At 42.3% G+C, this 17,883-nt stretch overlaps 2 protein-coding genes across 4 annotated transcripts in view; one reads left to right on the top strand and one right to left on the bottom strand.

The window, feature by feature from the left end:
• RNF115 (ring finger protein 115) overlaps positions 1-6,742 on the bottom strand; it is a 66,432-nt gene extending 59,690 nt beyond the window's left edge. Inside the window, exon 1 of one of the 2 annotated variants that reach the window (XM_036123659.2) lies at positions 6,469-6,742. In XM_036123659.2, the coding sequence (XP_035979552.1) occupies positions 6,469-6,570 (102 nt within the window). In that variant the 5' untranslated portion in view covers positions 6,571-6,742. The remainder of the gene's footprint in view (positions 1-6,468) is intronic. The other variant, XM_078072517.1, reaches the window with a different exon arrangement.
• A 168-nt stretch (positions 6,743-6,910) lies between these two features.
• POLR3C (RNA polymerase III subunit C) lies at positions 6,911-17,798 on the top strand. 2 transcript variants are annotated; one of them, XM_078072516.1, is made up of 15 exons: positions 6,911-7,059; positions 7,981-8,147; positions 9,290-9,545; positions 9,656-9,841; positions 11,041-11,129; positions 11,671-11,775; positions 11,908-12,000; positions 14,210-14,290; positions 14,551-14,602; positions 14,952-15,012; positions 15,455-15,605; positions 16,359-16,460; positions 16,588-16,637; positions 17,061-17,210; positions 17,634-17,798. In XM_078072516.1, exons 2-15 carry the CDS (start codon positions 8,001-8,003, stop codon positions 17,713-17,715), a joined length of 1,605 nt encoding a protein of 534 aa, XP_077928642.1. In that variant the 5' UTR covers positions 6,911-7,059; positions 7,981-8,000; the 3' UTR covers positions 17,716-17,798. The 2 variants fall into 2 exon arrangements, with proteins under 2 accessions (XP_077928642.1, XP_035968921.1); XM_036113028.2 differs by lacking the exon at positions 6,911-7,059 and adding an exon at positions 7,091-7,547.
• The last annotated feature ends 85 nt before the right edge of the window (positions 17,799-17,883 follow it).

Raw genomic sequence — 17,883 nt, 5'->3', positions numbered from 1 at the left:
TCATTCAGGCTTCCAAGAGGTATACCTCAGTATTATTTTACAGTAGTATATACTAAGGTAAACACAGAGGGCCAGGTGACTCAGCTCTAGTCATCTGAAGTATCAGAACAAGGATTGATCATTCAATTCACCCTCTCAGCCAAGAGTTTAAAGAAACTGAAAGTTTAAACACAAAATCTCCTGAGTTCATGACACTTCTAAGAGAGCTGTAAGAGAAAGAGAGAAAGTAAAACCTGATTAATGCTAAGATGAACTATAAAGAAACTAAGTTAGGCTTGTTGTCTGCTTTTTGCCTTGTTTTCAAACTGGAATTTCCAGACGTCTTACTAAGTTACAAGTGGTGTTACTACCTCAATTAATTCCCAAATGACAAAAAATTTGGATACTTTTCTTTTAGAAGTTGCCCTACAGTGTGTAACTTGAGAGGAGTGATCCAATTCCTCTGGTCTCAGTAACCACAAGTAGAGAAAGTGACCCCAACAGATACAGCTATAATGGAATAGCAGCCACTAACTACTGTTCTAAATAATCCCTCCCATCAGGGCTTTGGCTAAAATTATATGGTCTCAATTATCTTACTGAAAATTCTCATCAGTATCCCAAAATTAGAAATCAAAGCCACATCAGAACAAAACCTTACACACCACGGACACAAGAGGACGATCTCTTTATCCTTCTACACTAGGATTCTTCAACCTCAGCTCTCTTACCATTTTGGGCCCAATAATTCTTTGTTGTGGGGAGCTGTCCTGTGTATTGTAGCATGTTAGCAGCATCCCTGGCCTCTCCCCCCCCCCACCCCCTGCAATCAGAACAACCAAAAATGACTACAGACATTACCAAAGGTTCTCCTGGGGAGAACACTGCTTCCAGTTGAGAACCACTGTTTTACGCTATCTCCTTTATTGCTCATTATTAGGCTGTGAAGAGATTTTTTTAAAAAGTCAGCATCCACAGGCTTATTCTTAGACCCCTTCTGACTATAGAGAATTAGAAGCAATCCACATCTTCTTTCCTCTTCTAATAAGATGGATGTTGAAAGACCTTAGCATTTCCTCCCTGAATGTATGTAAAGGTCATAAAAAGCCAAGTAAACATAAAGAAACACAAAGTGTTAGCATTCAGTTGGTACTTCCCAAAAAAGTACAAGGGATTTTATCTGCAGTGAGTTTAAGAATTTTGTTCTTCCTCATACTGAAAAAAATCCCCCAAATTTCCCCAGTATATACATGTCTATATATCAGTAGAATTTCAAGGCCAGAACTAGCCTTCTACTTATAAGAATACGTATTTCTTATTTCTAGATCCTTGCAGGAAATATATTTACTGACACCATATATTCAAACTTCACATGGTAGTACCTATATTTTGTACCACTGGAACCATTTTGATAAAGATCTCACAACACTAAAGCCACTGCTTTTAAATATAACTCATCACATCATTCAAGCAATATCTAATAAACAACTGCTACACAGTACCAGATAGATGCTAATCAAGCAGACTTTTTAGCTGGTGAGTCACCAATAGGAGAATATAAGATATCTAATAAGGAAAACCTCTCCAGCCCAGCTCAAAACACTAAATTCCTTCCCCAAGTTCAATAAACTACTAACATTACTTGGACACTGCTCTGTGATCTTCCTATGAATCATGCAACTTAAAAAGCGAGGTCAGTAAGCTTAGAGTTTTAAGAATCACGAAATTTTTAAGAAATGTACTTAAAAAAATTTTTCTAATTAAAAAAAATGAGATGTACTTTTTAGCTACTCTTACTATGGGATGGTTAGAAAGTTTTCCTGTATTTGGGGCACCTGGGTGGCTCAGCTGGTTAAGTGTCTGACTCTTGGTTTTGGCTCAGGTCATGATCTCAGGGTCTTGAGATCCAGCCCTACCTCAGGCTCTCCACTGAGATTCTCTGCCTCTCCCTCTGCCCCTCCACCCATTCGCAAGTGCGTTCTCTGTCTCAAATAAATAAAATCTTTTTTTAAAAAAAGTTTTCCTGTATTAGAGTCATTACAAGCATAGCACAATGATAATCACTTGTATAGCACCTGGTAAAGAACCAAAGCAGGTAACATTACTGATTGACAAGGATGACATTTTATTAGATCAAAGGTGATATAACAAGGAGATGTGAAAGAGAGAAACAAGCCTGTTAGTTCCTTCAGGCAGAGCCTCAGAGGTGAGTAATACCTTGGCAGTCCTTAATTACACTGGTCTCTTGTCTGGATTTGGATACTCTGATCTCCATAAAACACTTAAGAATCACCCTAGTCTCATCAACATCAAAAGTAGTTTGCCCTGCATATGATTTATCTCACGCATTTAATGAACACTCTACCAGATGCAATCTCAGGTAATATTCTCTGGCCTTGATTTAAAAGGGGGGTAGGGTAGTGTGGGGATGGAATGACACCTTTACATCGCATGACACAGCCTTCTATGGTACTACTCAGTCATCCCTCAATGTAGCATAGTATCTCCAGCAGTCTTGGCTTCACATTGTCTCTCAACAGGACAGTCAGGTGAGGTAGAAGCTTCTGCTGTGTTTTGAAAATAATTTTAAGTTACCCAAAAATACACAATGCCATTTACCCAACACATGTAAACTTGAAACCCTACGCGTTTTAAAGCATATAATCAAATTCTCTTATTTTAAAATTCAAATTTTACTAAAATTATTTTCACTGTAAATAGGAAAACACTTTTCATAAGAGAAATTCCTAAATCTATAGCCACTTCTAGAATAGAGATTCTTTTTTTTTTTTTAGATTTCTATGTATTTGAGAGAGAAAGAGAGAGCGCTGGGGGGGGGCGGGGGGCAGACTCCCTGCTGAGCAGGGAGCCAACACAGGGCTCAATCCCAGGACCCCGAGATCATGACCTGAGTCGAAGGCAGATGCTTAACCGACTGAGCCACCCAGGCACCCCAACAGAGATTCTTTTCTGATGTCCAATGATAACAGTACCACTGAATGTATTTTCATTCTAAAATTATCTTGATTTCCCCTCATTTCTTTGTATCTTTCTCTTTTTTTGTTTTTAAAGATTTTATTTATTTATTTGACAGAGACACAGCGAGAGAGGAAACACAAGCAGGGAACACAAGCAGGGGGAGTGGGAGAGGGAGAAGCAGGCTTCCCGCAGAGCAGAGAGCATGATGCGGGGCTCGATCCCAGGACCCCGGGATCATGACCCGAGCCTAAGGCAGACGCCCAAGGACTGAGCCACCCAGGCGCCCCGATCTTTGTATCTTTCTAAATAAACCTTTTGTTCTCTTATCTAGGAGGATCCAAACTAAACACACACAAAGTAAAATGGATAGATCAGGATTAGCAGTAAGACGTGTTATTTCACCAAATTAATTCAACTGAATTTGGCTTAACCTACATAGCATTAGGCATATTCCATTCTCTCTCAGGAGTTATAACCAAAATTATTTCTTTTAATACAGACATTAAAGTTAGTTGGGCCCGTGAATCTTTCAGAGTAGTAGGACCGACAGGAAAAACAATCAACAAAAACAAAAACCTAAGGGGAGTTTCGGGGCTGAACCACTGGGTAAGCTATTGCTATTACCTGCACTCACTTCCGAATGTATCAAGAAGTGCTATACCCTAGAAATTGGGGAAGGGAGAAGAAATAAGAGTTCCAAAACCCTGCAACTTAACTCCACTGAACACCATTATGATTCTACGGCGGGGGGGGGGGGGGGGGGGATAAACTGGCAAGAGATGAGATGGCTCTGAAGCGAGCAGTCCTTTCCACCAACTGGGTCAAGAAACCCACCTAGCAATATAGCTCATTAAAAGCTGACAGTAAACTCGATACTCCACCTCTGGTTTTCAGAGAGGACAGCACTCAGGAATTACCGTTCTTGTGATCCAACTAGCACAAGAGGAAGCACCCTTTTGAGATGCAAATTAAATCAACACAAAGACAAAGTTTATTCCAGAAAACCTGGGTCTGGCTACCCTCAAAAAGACATTTGGTTTCCAATCACATTTGTCCAATTCAAGAAACAATGCATGCCTACTTATGCTGAGTACTTATAGTGAAGGAATCTCAAGTTCACATAAAAAAATTACTTTTATAAAACTCTTCAATGTTCTCCTATATATATGAAAATCGTATTACTGACTTACCAGTGTTGAGTTGGTTTTTCAGTAGCAGAGTCAGATTTGTACCGAACCAGATACTTATCTGATCTGACCATTCTTACAACCAACATGTTCAAGGTGACAGCTTAGGCTTAAAGATCCATGAAACAAGATGAAATTGACTGGCTCATGCATGAATCAAAACTATAACCCTGACCTCATTGCACCTTTTCCTAGAAATGCATGACAACAATGATTTACTAAATGTTCCTTCCTTCTCTTTTCTACAGTCTATGCTATTCTCCTCAATCTGAATTCTACCTATCCTTCAAAACTCAATTTAAATCCTATCTCAACTGTCACTTCCCTGACTTCACATCACCAATGCTATCATATCCCCCTCTCACTGAATTCTAAACCACATACTATCCACCCTCATTCACCTATGTTGTTACTTTTTCCATGTTTGTCTTGTCTTTCCAATAGCATAGTGAGGTCCTGAAGGGCAGGAACCACATATTCCTTGGTATTGCCTCCAGAACATTCAGCTGAGAACTCTGTATGTATGCAGAAAGTATTCAATCTACACATCAGGCATGACAGATAATAAATGAGACTAAAAAGGTCAAGAAGTTCTCCTTCAGGCATCAAACAAAGGCTTATAAAAACACCTACCAAGTCTTTCAACCTATCCCTTTTCAAGAGCACGAAGTGGGGACTTGAGATGTTAAGAGAAGATATAATAAGTTCTGGGAAGTTAGACTGTTTTCTCACTCTTAAAGGCAAACAGTGAACAGCACTTAAAGATCAGAAGACTCCAATGTTCAACAGGGCATCACATTCAGCGTGGCACTGGTCACACACATACTGGCTGAATTCCAGACTCCCTCTCTGTGGTTAGAGAGTTCCGGAGGCTCTGGTGTCCGCTGGCAAAACAAAAACAAAAACAAAAAAACCAAAGCACCTGCTCTTCTTAGCACTGAAATATAGCAAAAGGCATACACACACACACAGCTGAATCAGCAAGCAAAAGTAAAATAGCACATAGATGAAACTATGACCCTGGAGGGTGTGGGGCAAACAGAGGAAAGAAAATGCCATAAAATCCTGAAAAAAACACAACTTTTGGGTGAAAAGGCTAAAATACCCTTGAGACACTTAATCACTAGGCTCCATTTGTGTTTCTAAGGAACAAGACATGCACGCAGACACACTCTAGGAGGATTTCTCACAGACTGTATCTGAGACAGTAAATAACGGAGGCAGAGTTATGTAGCCACCCTGTCTTAAGGTTGAACCTGGATACTTCCAAGGAAAACAACAACCATAACTAATTCTCAGGATGGTCGGCCAAGGGTAGATTTACAATTCACCCTTGTGGGTCTCCCTGCAGTAGCTTATAACCCAACCCAAAAGAGCTGGGTTTGGAGTGTTGCAGCTGGCTCGCCTGCTGCAGAAGCACATTCTTCACACCCGTAGCACCACCTCTCCAGGGGCTAACAGACAATCAGGCAGAAACTGGTAAAAACCAATTTTATGTCAAAGGACGCAGTCCCCAGCATTCTGTCCTGGATCTTTTTATTAAGTGAAGAGACAGAATCGGGGAAGGGGCGGGGAAGGGAGGTGATGCTAAAGACACTGGCAGCAGGACAACCAAAATAACCAAGTTGCAACAATATGTCCTGCCTTCTTCCTAAAGCCATTTCCTTCAATAGTGACAGGGAGCATAGGCAGTCTGCAAGTCATTAGTATACTTGTTTTCACTTTCACAAGAGCCTTGGAAACCACTGAAGAGCAAAATCCTCCTCACCTCCCCACAGTTACCTGCCACCCCTCTCTTTCTCTTCGTGCTTTCTTCCTTCCTTCCCTAGAGACAACCGAATAGGGACAATCTTCAGCAATCCGCTATTTGGCTCCACTGGGGATGGGGGAGGGGGATCCGGTTAAAAGTGGAAAAGGCCACAGAGAAAAGTGAGAAGCAACTGCAGAAAAAGTATCGAGAGGGGGAAAGAGAGGTCAACGTGGGAAGGAGACAAGGTGAAAAAGAGTGAAAGAAAACTGAAGGGAGAGTTGTCAGAGAACTTGCTAAGAAAGACAAAAAGATGGAGGGGGACAGGTAAAGGGCAGAGAGGGAGTGAGGGGCAGGTGGAATATCCGAGGGGGAAACGGGCTGGGCGGGAGTTCCGGAGCCAGGGCCGGGACGCCCGGGATTTGGGGCCAGCGACCAGAAAACAGTGAGCAGAGCGTATTTGCGAGACTGGTGTCAGAGAAATCAGGGTTGTGCGAGAAGCTGAAGACCCATTCGGGGACTTCGAGGCGAAGGATCCACGCGGATGCCCAAGCGCAGAGGGTACGGGGCTCTTACCGGTAGTTTGGGGCTGACCTCGCCCTTGCAAAAGTGGCAGAAAAACCGGTGCGCGGCGACAGCGGCGCCTGCGCCCGCCCCGGCCGCCGAGGCCTCCGCCATCTTTCTCTTCCGCCGCGGCTGTCCGAGAGGGCAGCGGCCCGTCCCTTGCCAGGCCGCTACCTCCCGGCTGCGGTCGCCGCCTCCGCCGCTGCCGCTTCCTCAGTGCGGCCGGCCGCTCCAGAGCCCGCGTCGGTCACGTGAGTCCGCCGGGCCCAGCGAGCCGGCGGCGCGGACGGCGACCCCGCGGCCCGCCTCCCAGCACCAAAGAGGCGCAGGAAGGAGAGTCCGCCCGCCGCAGCCCGCCCGCCGGCTCCTCAGACAGCGGCTCGCAGGTCCTCCAGCCTTCCAGCGAGAAGAAAGAAAGAGCGTCACCGGAAACCACAGAAACTCTGGGGTAGAGCGGCACGCGTTGTTCCCCTTTCGCTCCTCCTGGCTGTCCGTCCTCTTGCGAGAAAGGGCCGTGGGCTCCCCCTCTGCCCCGGCGGCCAGCGGGAGCCGCAAGAAGCCGCCGTGGACAGCTCGGCGGCGTTAGATTGCATTGACCCAGAGGTTAGTGGAAAAAGCTCCCTGGACGAAGCGGCCCGGTCTCTGGACGAGGGCACCAAGTCTGAAACGGGAGCCTGCGTGAAGGGAATGAAGAGCCAGGAGCTAAGCTCCTTGGAAGTCCTTTTCCGGGATGGCACAGGGTCTGGGGATGCTGCCCCAAAGACGTGTGGACAAACTATGTCTGTTTCTGTTTGTATCTACTTTGTTAAGGAGTAGAAATTTTAGAATTAAATACTGCCTTTCAGACAACATACTTCATCTCCTATTTGAAACACCCAGTTGAGAAGCTTTCCTTTACCTCATTTTCTTTTTCTAAGTTGTCATTTTCTTTATGGACTGGGAATGACAGTACCTGTTCATTCCCAATGGGCTGTGAACAGTGGCCTTAATTCTTCCAATCAATGAAGTATAGAATCTAAAGTCTGTGACATCGCAAAACCATCTACACCCAATTTTTAAGGAAAATTAGAATCACATATAATCCCATAAAGGTAAATTTGACATATAGTCTTCCAGTTTTATTTTTCTATGCATACATATTTTTCTTTTTTGTTTTTCATAATTGAATTTTCCTCTACATTTTGCTTTCTAACCTGCTTCTTTCACTTAATGAACAATTTTCTGTGCTCATACGTATTATACTTTGTTTTAAATGGTGGCTAGTATTCCATTGTATGGGTATGCCATCATTTATTGAATTAACTCCCTATTGTTAGACATTAGGTTGTTCCCAGTATATCAGTATAATAAGGAGAATAACAGTGACATTTTTATTATTTTCTTGAGACAGAGGATCTAAAACGAAATTTTTTTAATATGTAATGTCAAAATTGCCCTCCAGAAAGTACATGAATTTACACTCAGCAGCTCTACTTCTACCATAAGAGAAAAATTTTCCATCATATGGCCTTTATTTCCCCCTAGCTCTGAGACTCCTCAGTACAATGACTCAAGCAGAAATTAAACTTTGCTCTTTGTTGCTGCAAGAGCATTTTGGAGAGATTGTAGAAAAAATTGGAGTCCACCTAATCAGAACTGGCAGCCAGCCACTGAGAGTAATTGCCCACGACACAGGAACATCACTGGATCAGGTATGTGTGAATGACATTAATTTGCTTTCATTCTTTTTCTTTTTTTTTTAAGATTTTATTTATTTCAGGGTACCTGGGTGGCTCAGTCATTAAGCATCTGCCTTCGGCTCAGGTCCTGATCCCAGGGTTCCGGGATTGAGCCCCACATCGGGCTCCCTGCTCAGCGGGGAGCCTGCTTCCCCCTCTCCCACTCCCCCTGCTTGTGTTCCCTCTCTTGCTGTGTCTCTCTCTCTAATAAATAAAATCTTAGAAAAAAAAAAGATTTTATTTATTTATTTGAGAGAGAGAAGGGGAGTGAGAGGGAAAAGCAGACTCCCCACTGAGCAGAGAGCCCGATGTGGGACTCAATCCCAGGACCCTGGGATCATGACCTGAGCCGAAGACAGATACTTAACTGACTGAGCCACCCAGGCATCCCAAATTTGCTTTCATTCTTTTACCTACCTTTGAATATTGTTCCTCCCCACACCACAAAATAAAAAAAGGAGAAAGTCTGCCCTAGGAACAGAACAGTGTTATGGGGGTGGGTGCTTGGGGGGGGATGTAGGCCTTAAGGTTCTGCTTCTCAAGGTATTCCTGGTTCATCATGGCTTCTTAGGCAAATCTTTGCTCCTATTATGCCACACCTCGTTTATTCATAAGAAGTCTATTAATCTCAGTGCTACCTTTAAGGAATGAGAATAATGGAGGGGAAGTACATTGTGCTTTGGGGTTTTTTTGTTTTGTTTTGTTTTTAGAGAGCACACACACACACACATATACGCCCGCAAGGGTGAAGGAGAGGCAGAATCTTAAGCAGGCTCCACACCCAGCCTTGCCGGTTGTGAAAGCTCAATCTCAAAACCCTGAGATCATGACCTGAGCCGAAATCAAGAGTCAGATGCTTAACCCAACTGAGCCACCCAGGTGCCCCACGTTGTACTTTGAATGATCAGAGGAAAAATGAGCATCATAGGGAGGAATCTTACTGATTTCTTCCATTGACATGTGATTCTTAATAATTTATCCAGTAGAGGGAGGGAAGAAGCACAGAGATCCTTAGCCAGCCATCTCCTAATACTTAGTAAATTGTTAGACAAAAATGGGCAACAAAAATGAGCCGTGTCATCAGATCTTTCCTCTTTCTTTTGGGTCCTGTCTAGGTGAAAAAAGCCCTCTGTGTACTCATCCAACATAACCTGGTGATATATCAAGTGCACAAACGTGGTGTAGTGGAGTATGAAGCCCAGTGCAGCCGGGTGTTGCGAATGCTTAGGTATCCCCGGTACATCTATACTGCCAAAACACTGTATAGTGACACTGGAGAGCTCATTGTGGAGGAGCTGCTACTGAATGGCAAAATGACAATGTCAGCTGTTGTGAAGAAAGTGGCAGACCGACTCACGGAGACTATGGAAGGTCAGTACTGTATCCATGGCTGTTAGCAAAAGCATAGATTGGCTGGCTGCAGGACTGCACCCTCAGCTAACTTAGGCCATCTCGTCTGCCTCTTTCCTCCTGTTGTACAGATGGCAAGACCATGGACTATGCTGAGGTATCAAACACATTTGTGCGGCTAGCAGACACACACTTTGTACAGCGTTGCCCCTGGGTGCCTGCCACTGAGAATTCAGACCCGGGGCCACCGCCACCTGCCCCCATTCTTGTCATCAGTGAAAAGGACATGTACCTGGTTCCTAAACTGAGCTTGATCGGTAAGGAATTTTGACCGCTGGGACTGTGGATTCTTCCTCAATGATTGTTAAATGAATGAATCAATCAAGCAGTTACCGTGAATTTACCCTGTGCCAGAACTGTGGTGTAAAATGATGGGGAAAAAAAAAAAAAAACAAGTCCCTGACCTTTTGGGGCTTAAACCTAATGTAATCTAATTAACTTACATTAATCAAATAACCGCATAGATATATAACTAATAAACTGTGATTAGTACTATGAAGGAAAAGTATGAGGTGTTTTTTTTTTCTTTTAAGATTTTCTTTATTTATTCATGAGAGGCAGGCGGGGGGAGGCAGAGGCAAAGGGAGAAGCAGGCTCCTCATGGAGCAGGGAGCCCCATGGGGGACCCTGGGATCAGAACCTGAGCTGAAGGCAGACGCTTAACTGACTGAGCCACCCAGGCGCCCGAAAAGTATGAGATGTTATTAAAATATATAACAGGGGACCAGACTTATCAGGGTTTAGAGCATATGCTTCTTTGAGAAAGTGGCATTTAAGCTAAGATTTGAAACAGAGGTAGGAACTAACCAGTGAAGTAATGTATGAAGGGGTACAGAGGATAAACATTTTTGGCAAAAGGAATAGTGTGCAGTGAGAAAAAAATAGGATATTTGGGGAAGTAAATATGGGTCAGTGTAGTTAAGGCATGGTGAGCGAAGAGAGCCATGCAATAAGGATAGAAAGGCAGGGGCTAGATCATGCAAGACCTCATACAGCATCTGTTCTTTATCCTAAGAGCAAAGGAAAACCACTAAAGGATTTAAAGAACGTGACATGATCTAATTTGCATTTTTAAAAGATTTTTCTGCTTGCAGAAAGGATGGGGCAAAGGTAAAATGTAGACAAACCCAGTGAAAAATTAGATACAGAAAGGGTGAAGGAGACAGGGATACCAAGAATGACTGTGTGTCTGACTTGCATGTTGGGGAGGGTGATGGTCCCACTCACTGAAAGGAAGCATTTGGAGCAGGAGCAGTTTGAGGGAGAAAGATTAGAACTTTCTTTTTTGAATATGTTGAGCTTCAAATGATTTCATCATTGCCTTGGAATTTCTTGTAGCTCCTCGGCAATTTTAACCTAGAGGCAGCTGGAGATGTCTTGGGATGGAGGGACACCTGCTCTGAGGTTCAGTGATCTCCTGTCTTCATATGAGATGTAACCTAGCTTTATTTGGCAGGGAAAGGTAAAAGGAGAAGATCATCTGATGAAGATGCTGCTGGGGAGCCCAAAGCCAAGAGACCAAAATATAGCACAGATAACAAAGAGGTAATGGGACTAGGAGTCCTCATCCTGAGGCAAGGCAGAAAGAGCACTAAGATAACAAGCCCCAACAGAGTTTACAAGGTTGAGAAGTAGTAGGATTATGAACTTCATTAAATATTGACCAAGAATAAACAAAGTGTGAACTCCATTGCTGTCTCCCTTCTGAGGCTTAACTTACTTCAGTCATTGGACAGACGTAATGGCTTATGCCAAAAAAAAAAAGGCCTTCTGTTTTCTCCCTCTGAAATAAGAGGCAAGGTCATGTGCTGAGAGCAAGAAGAGAGGGTAAGTGGGAGACTTAAGGATACTGGAGAAGAGTTCAGATAAAGATTAGATGTGAGTTTAGAGAATCTGAAGTTGGGTATTATGAATTTGTCTTGTCAAGGCACTAATCCACATGATTGAATGATTTTTTTTCTACCCCATGTAGTTGCTACTGAATAAGAAAAGGAATAGTGAACAGTTAAATCCAAGCTCCTCACCAGAAAACTCACCATATTCCCTGTATCTAAATGTTTCTCTCTAATCCTTTTCCCCTCCCCAGCCCATTCCAGATGATGGGATTTATTGGCAGGCCAACCTTGACAGATTCCACCAGCACTTCCGTGACCAAGCCATTGTCAGCGCAGTTGCCAACAGGATGGACCAGGTGATATCTAAGTGGGTGGGATGGTGGCCTGAATCAGGAACATTCACTTATTTGCCAGATGTAGCCATTGGCATATAGCCAGAGCCAGCCAGCAGAGTGAATTCTGAATTGCAGTTCACTTTTCAAACCCAGACCAGCAGCGAGGTCGTGCGGACCATGCTTCGGATGAGTGAGATTACCACTCCCTCTACTGACCCCTTCACCCAGCCACTGTCTTCCAATGAGGTGATTTTCATGTTCGTGTACTACTTTTGTGACAGACTGTTGGATATTTTAATTCTTATACACAGAGCCTGGGTTTAGGTTGAGGTCTGAGCCTTTGAAAGAGTTTTTATTATTTGAGGTGGGACAGGGATTCTCTTCAGATGGTAGGTACTGAAATATTTGGTCTCTGGGGATCCATCCCTTAAGAACCTAAACCAAAAAAGTGCTCAACATCGCTCGGCATCAGGGAAATCCAAATCAAAACCTCAATGAGATACCACCTCACACCAGTCAGAATGGCTAAAATTAACAAGCCAGGAAATGACAGATGTTGGCGGGGATGCGGAGAAAGGGGAACCCTCCTACACTGTTGCTGGGAATGCAAGCTGGTGCAGCCACTCTGGAAAACAGTATGGAGGTTCTTTAAAAAGTTGAAAATAGAGCTACCATACGATCCAGCAATTGCACTACTGGGTATTTACCCCAAAGATACAAATGTAGGGATCCGAAGGGGTACGTGCACCCCGATGTTTATAGCAGCAATGTCCACAATAGCCAAACTGTGGAAAGAGCCAAGATGTCCATCGACAGATGAGTGGATAAAGAAGATGTGGTATATATATACAATGGAATATTATGCAGCCATCCAAAAGAATGAAATCTTGCCATTTGCAATGACGTGGATGGAACTGGAGGGTATTATGCTGAGCGAAATAAGTCAATCAGAGAAAGACATGTATCACATGACCTCACTGATATGAGGAGTTCTTAATCTCAGGAAACAAACTGAGGGTTGCTGGAATGGTGGGTGGTGGGAGGGATGGGGTGGCTGGGTGATAGGTATTGGGGAGCGTTTGTGCTATAGTGAGCGCTGTGAAGTGTGCAAGACTGTTGAATCACAGATCTGTATCTCTGAAACAAATAATACATTATATGTTAAAAAAAAAAGAAAGAAGAAGAAGAATATAGCAGGAGGGGAAGAATGAGGGGGGGGAAATCGGAGGGGGAGACGAACCATGAGAGACTATGGACTCTGAAAAACAAACTGAGGGTTCTAGAGGGGAGGGGGGTGGGAGGATGGGTTAGCCTGGTGATGGGTATTAAAGAGGGCAGGGTATCAAGAGTTGCATGTTATATGCAAACAATGAATCATGGAACACTACATCAAAAACTAATGATGTAATGTATGGTGATTAACATAACATAATAAAAAAAATATATACCCCCCCAAAAAAAGAACCTAAACCATTTTCTTAGTCAAAGTACAAGCTATTCCTAATTGTTCTAAGAATCCACTATTTGTAATCTGAGAACCTTTGTTGGTGCTCAAAACATTATTTGGCCCCTTATATTTGTTTTGTTCAGTATACTAATTTTGTGTATTTTAAATTTGTTTTTAATATACCTGTTTCTTAAAACATGAATATTTAATGTATCAAATACATTTTATTTATATTTCATAATTATATTTATCCATATTAGATATAGTTATATTTTCATTTTATATTATTTTAAAAATTTAAAACTTATTATATAACAAAAATTTCAGGGTTTTTTTCTTTCAACAGAAGTAATTACATGACCTATATTCAAACAATAGAAAAGTATAATTTTTCTAAGTTGTAGCCCCCTAAACTTTTAGGAATGGTGGGCATGTTCTATATCTTATCGTGGGTGGTAGTTACATGGGTATATGTAATTGTCAACACTCATCAAACTGAACCTCTAAAATCCGGGTTTATTATTGTATGTAACATACCTTAGCATAAATATTTATATAGTTTTGTGTGATCCCAGCTCAGCCCCAGGGATTCTTGTTCATAGTTTGATACCTCTATTTATTCAGACCTTTTTTTATGTATAGTCTCACATTTATGTAGATATAGGTATATTTTTTTAGCAAAAAAAAAATAGGATTATACTCTACATACTGTTCTAAAGTTACTTTTTTCATATGACAGTATATCTAAGCCTTTTTCATGTCAGTATATATAGATCTCATTTTTTATGGCAGTTTCATGTTCCATTTAGTAGCCATGCTGTACTTTATTTTAATCAGTTCCTTATTATTGTACATTTGGATTGTTTCTAGTTTTTTACTCTTACAATGTTGCTGTATATTTGGACATAGTTATTCTTATGATATCTGAAATTAAAACATCTTTATTTCAATAATGTTAGCTATTCTAAGTTCCCAAACCCATTTTCACCATCTCTTTTTGCTCCATAGATCTTCAGATCCCTACCTGTTGGCTATAACATCTCTAAACAAGTTCTCGATCAGTATCTCACTCTACTGGCAGATGATCCAGTAAGTCTGTTTTTTCTTTTTTGTTTTTTCTTTTTCTTTTCTTCTGCTGTGTTTACGATTTATTTCTGCCACTGAAACCTGGTATCCTTCTTCTGTAGCCTCATTTTCTACTTAGCCAGCTCAGACAGTTTCTCTACCATCATCTGATAGGAGGGCTACCTGCTGCAGACTCTTGGCCAGATTTGCTCCTTTGGAAATGGAATCACTGGACTTCCCATTCAGTTAACACACTCTCTCTGTCTCTCTGTTTTTTTTAATAGCTAGAGTTTGTTGGAAAGTCTGGCGACAGTGGTGGAGGAATGTATGTCATCAGTATCCTTAGCAGTTATTTCCTTACAGTCAGGCAGCCTGAACTATGAAGAAGAATGGTGACTTACGGAAAAAAAATTGGATAATATTTAGTAGACTAAATAAGTCAGAAAATTGAACTAATACATTGATGATAAAAAAGTAAAAAGGACTTTTAATTAACTGAATTTTAGTTAAGCAAAACCCTGACTTAAATCCTAGTAAATTGAGTTATTGAAATACTTACAAACCATAAATGAGACCAATGTGAAAAACAAAACAGCATTTCAATTTTGAATTAGAGACGTAGGATTAAAACTAAGATCACAGTGCCCAGGCCAAAACATTACTGACCTTAACGCTCTACACGAAGACCTGCATAAAGCTCTAGGATCCCTAGCCACAGCCACTCTGGAGTCTGTCGTACAGGAGAGGTAAGAGGGTCAAGGGTCACCCTGCTCAGGGTTGGGGTCCACACTTTATTTGAATAAGCAATTTGATCATTATGTAAGCACCCAGTGTACATACATCTTGGTGCATCTTGCCCATTTTTCCACTGGACTGCTACAGATCCCATCCACTACTGCTCTTCACCCTAAATACCCTAACGCTTAATTCCCAAAGATGCCAATTAACCAGGCTTCCTAAAGCCTTTACTTACAAATGCAGGAACTCAGGTACTCAGGTAAGTCAGTGGGCGGTGACTCCTTTATGATTAGCAGTACCATCATCAATCTGTGGAGTTGTGAAAGAAATCCCTGACCACTGTTCCTCTCTCTGGTCCTTCCTCCTTACATGGAAATAGCAACCGCCATTTGTGACTAGGAGCTAAAACTAATCTATGTTATGCCATTTGTTCTCTTTATTCCTTTCCAGGTTTGGGTCTCGCTGTGCCAGAATATTCCGTCTAGTTTTGCAAAAGAAACACCTGGAACAGAAGCAGGTAGAAGACTTTGCAATGATTCCAGCAAAGGAGGCAAAGGATATGCTTTACAAGATGCTCTCAGGAAATTTCATATCACTCCAGGTAACCAGTGGCATAACAGTCACCAAGCAGTGGAGCTGGCCGAGGGTGAAAGAAACTTCCGAGGCAAACATCCTGAACCCCAAGCAAACTCTCTCTCCAGCTCTGAGACAGAAAAAAAAAGATTAACAGAGACATAGCAAGCACTTGAAAGAGAATTGGGAAGCTTTAAATGGCCTAGTTAAAAAGAGGCACAGCCAAGAAATCACCCCAGAATTGCCCTTTTTCCGGAGCTCCTAGTCCTTGTGATTTGTCCTTTCCTCAGGCCTGAAGTCTATTATAGATTAAATCTGCCAACAGTATCTATTGGGTCCTCACTGTGTGCACAGCCATGTGGTATGCCCTATGAGGAAACAGACAGAATGGATTAGGACATCAGAATCACGGTTCTGCCTCTGACCCAGTTACACTGAGCAAATTACCTACTATCATTTTTCTCATCAATAAAATGGTGATGGATGGTGGTAATAAAAGTAATATGGTTTGCCCTAAAGATCAAATACAATCTACATGGCACATAAGTGTTGCTCAGAAAATGTTAATTGCCTTCTCTTTCTTCCCCACTGAGGATGCCTACAGTCAAATAGAAAAAGCTCTCCATGTGGCTGATTTTGCTGTAAACACAGATGCTGAATGACTGGGGAAGAGGAAAATATTAAGTGAGAGAGCTGAGTCGTTCTGGATGGGACAGGTGTTTACTTGGCATTTCTGAAGAACAGTATGATTTCTTTTCTCTTTCTTTCTATGGACAAATAGGAAATTCCCAAAACGCCAGACCATGCCCCATCCAGGACCTTCTATTTATATACTGTGAACATCCTGTCAGCTGCCCGAATGTTGCTGCACAGGTGCTACAAGGTAATTTCTGTGGACCTTCTCCCCACTCCCTCCACACAGACAAATCTCACCCTCATGTCCCCTTTAGCCATTTTACTTGAGCTACTTAAGTAGAACCATGTGCATTTCTTGTCTTCTCTCCCCTCAGAGCATAGCCAACTTGATAGAAAGGAGACAGTTTGAAACCAAAGAGAACAAGTGAGTAGCATTTTCAGTTGAGTAATTACATTTTTCAAGGTCAAAGTCTTGAAGGGAAATTTCCTGTAGAAATAACCAGTAGAGACAATAACTTGTCTAGTTGCATTGAATTATTGGCTTAGGTTGACCTAAATCGTACATTAGTCTAAACTGTTCTGATATACCCCCAGTGAAATAATTTTGCAGATTAAATTTATCAGAAATGTACAAACTGGCATTAAACTTTACGTGCAGATGAGAGGCAGTGAGAGCTTCAGGGGTGAAGTCATATTTCTAGTTAAACTTGTAAAAACTGTCTTTGGAAGGTGGCAATATCCACTTTGACCAGGAACATGGGAGAAGAGGGAGTTATGCCATAGGGCTAACGGGTGAAAGAATCACCAAGGCTAGGGGACATGCCTCAGAGTTGTGTTTGCCTGACAGGCGTCTACTAGAAAAGTCTCAGAGGGTGGAAGCCATCATTGCATCTATGCAGGCTACAGGTGCAGAGGAGGTACAGCTCCAAGAAATAGAGGAGATGATCACAGCCCCCGAACGCCAGCAGCTAGAAACCCTGAAGCGCAATGTCAACAAGTAAGCATCAAATCTCAAACCTATGTTTCAAAATACCTTCCAGACAAGTCCACCTCAATACCCTGCTACCCCTCCAGCCTCACCCAAGCAAACCTAAACTCACTCTCTTCTTCCCCAGCTCAATTGGCAGAACTTAATCCACCTGTTTTCCTAAGCTTAAAAACTCTGAAAGCATTTCAGCTTCTACTGCCTTACTACACACTCTTGTTCACCGAGTCTGTTGATTTAACTTCAGTAATGTGTCTCAAATCGGGCCTTTCATCTTGGTCCTCATGCAGGCCTTCATCACTTCATTCCTAGACCTTTGCAGTCATCTCCCCCTTCACACCATCTCTTACAATGCTCTCAATGCCATTCTCCATGGCCTCTAATCTCAAATAATGAATGTTCCGTCTGGGCAAATGCTTTCACTTTTTCACTCAGGTTGGATGCCAGTGAGATCCAGGTGGATGAAACCATCTTCCTGTTGGAGTCATATATTGAGAGCACCATGAAGAGACAATGACCCAGAAGAAGAGCCTTTCTCAAAAACTCTGGGGAGATTGGAAGGAAAAATAAAGGAGGCGCCTGATGCAGTCTTTGCAGTGAGATACATTGCCGATTCTTTTTTTTTTTTTTAGATTCTATTTATTTGAGAGAAAGTGAGCAAGTGTGTGCACGAGAGAGAGAGAGC

This window comes from Halichoerus grypus, chromosome 5 (genome assembly GCF_964656455.1).
Source record: "Halichoerus grypus chromosome 5, mHalGry1.hap1.1, whole genome shotgun sequence".
Taxonomy (NCBI): Eukaryota; Metazoa; Chordata; class Mammalia; order Carnivora; family Phocidae; genus Halichoerus; species Halichoerus grypus.
Note: the sequence above shows the minus strand (reverse complement) of the source record. Positions and strands in the feature narration are given on the sequence as shown.

Coding starts and splice junctions, on each gene's coding strand:
- POLR3C (XM_078072516.1), top strand. CDS start 8,001: ATGACTCAAGCAGAAATTAAACTTTGCTCTTTGTTGCTGCAAGAGCAT. Junction 12,001..14,209: donor AGCCACTGTCTTCCAATGAG/GTGATTTTCATG, acceptor TTTGCTCCATAG/ATCTTCAGATCCCTACCTGT. Junction 14,291..14,550: donor CTCTACTGGCAGATGATCCA/GTAAGTCTGTTT, acceptor TTTTTTTAATAG/CTAGAGTTTGTTGGAAAGTC.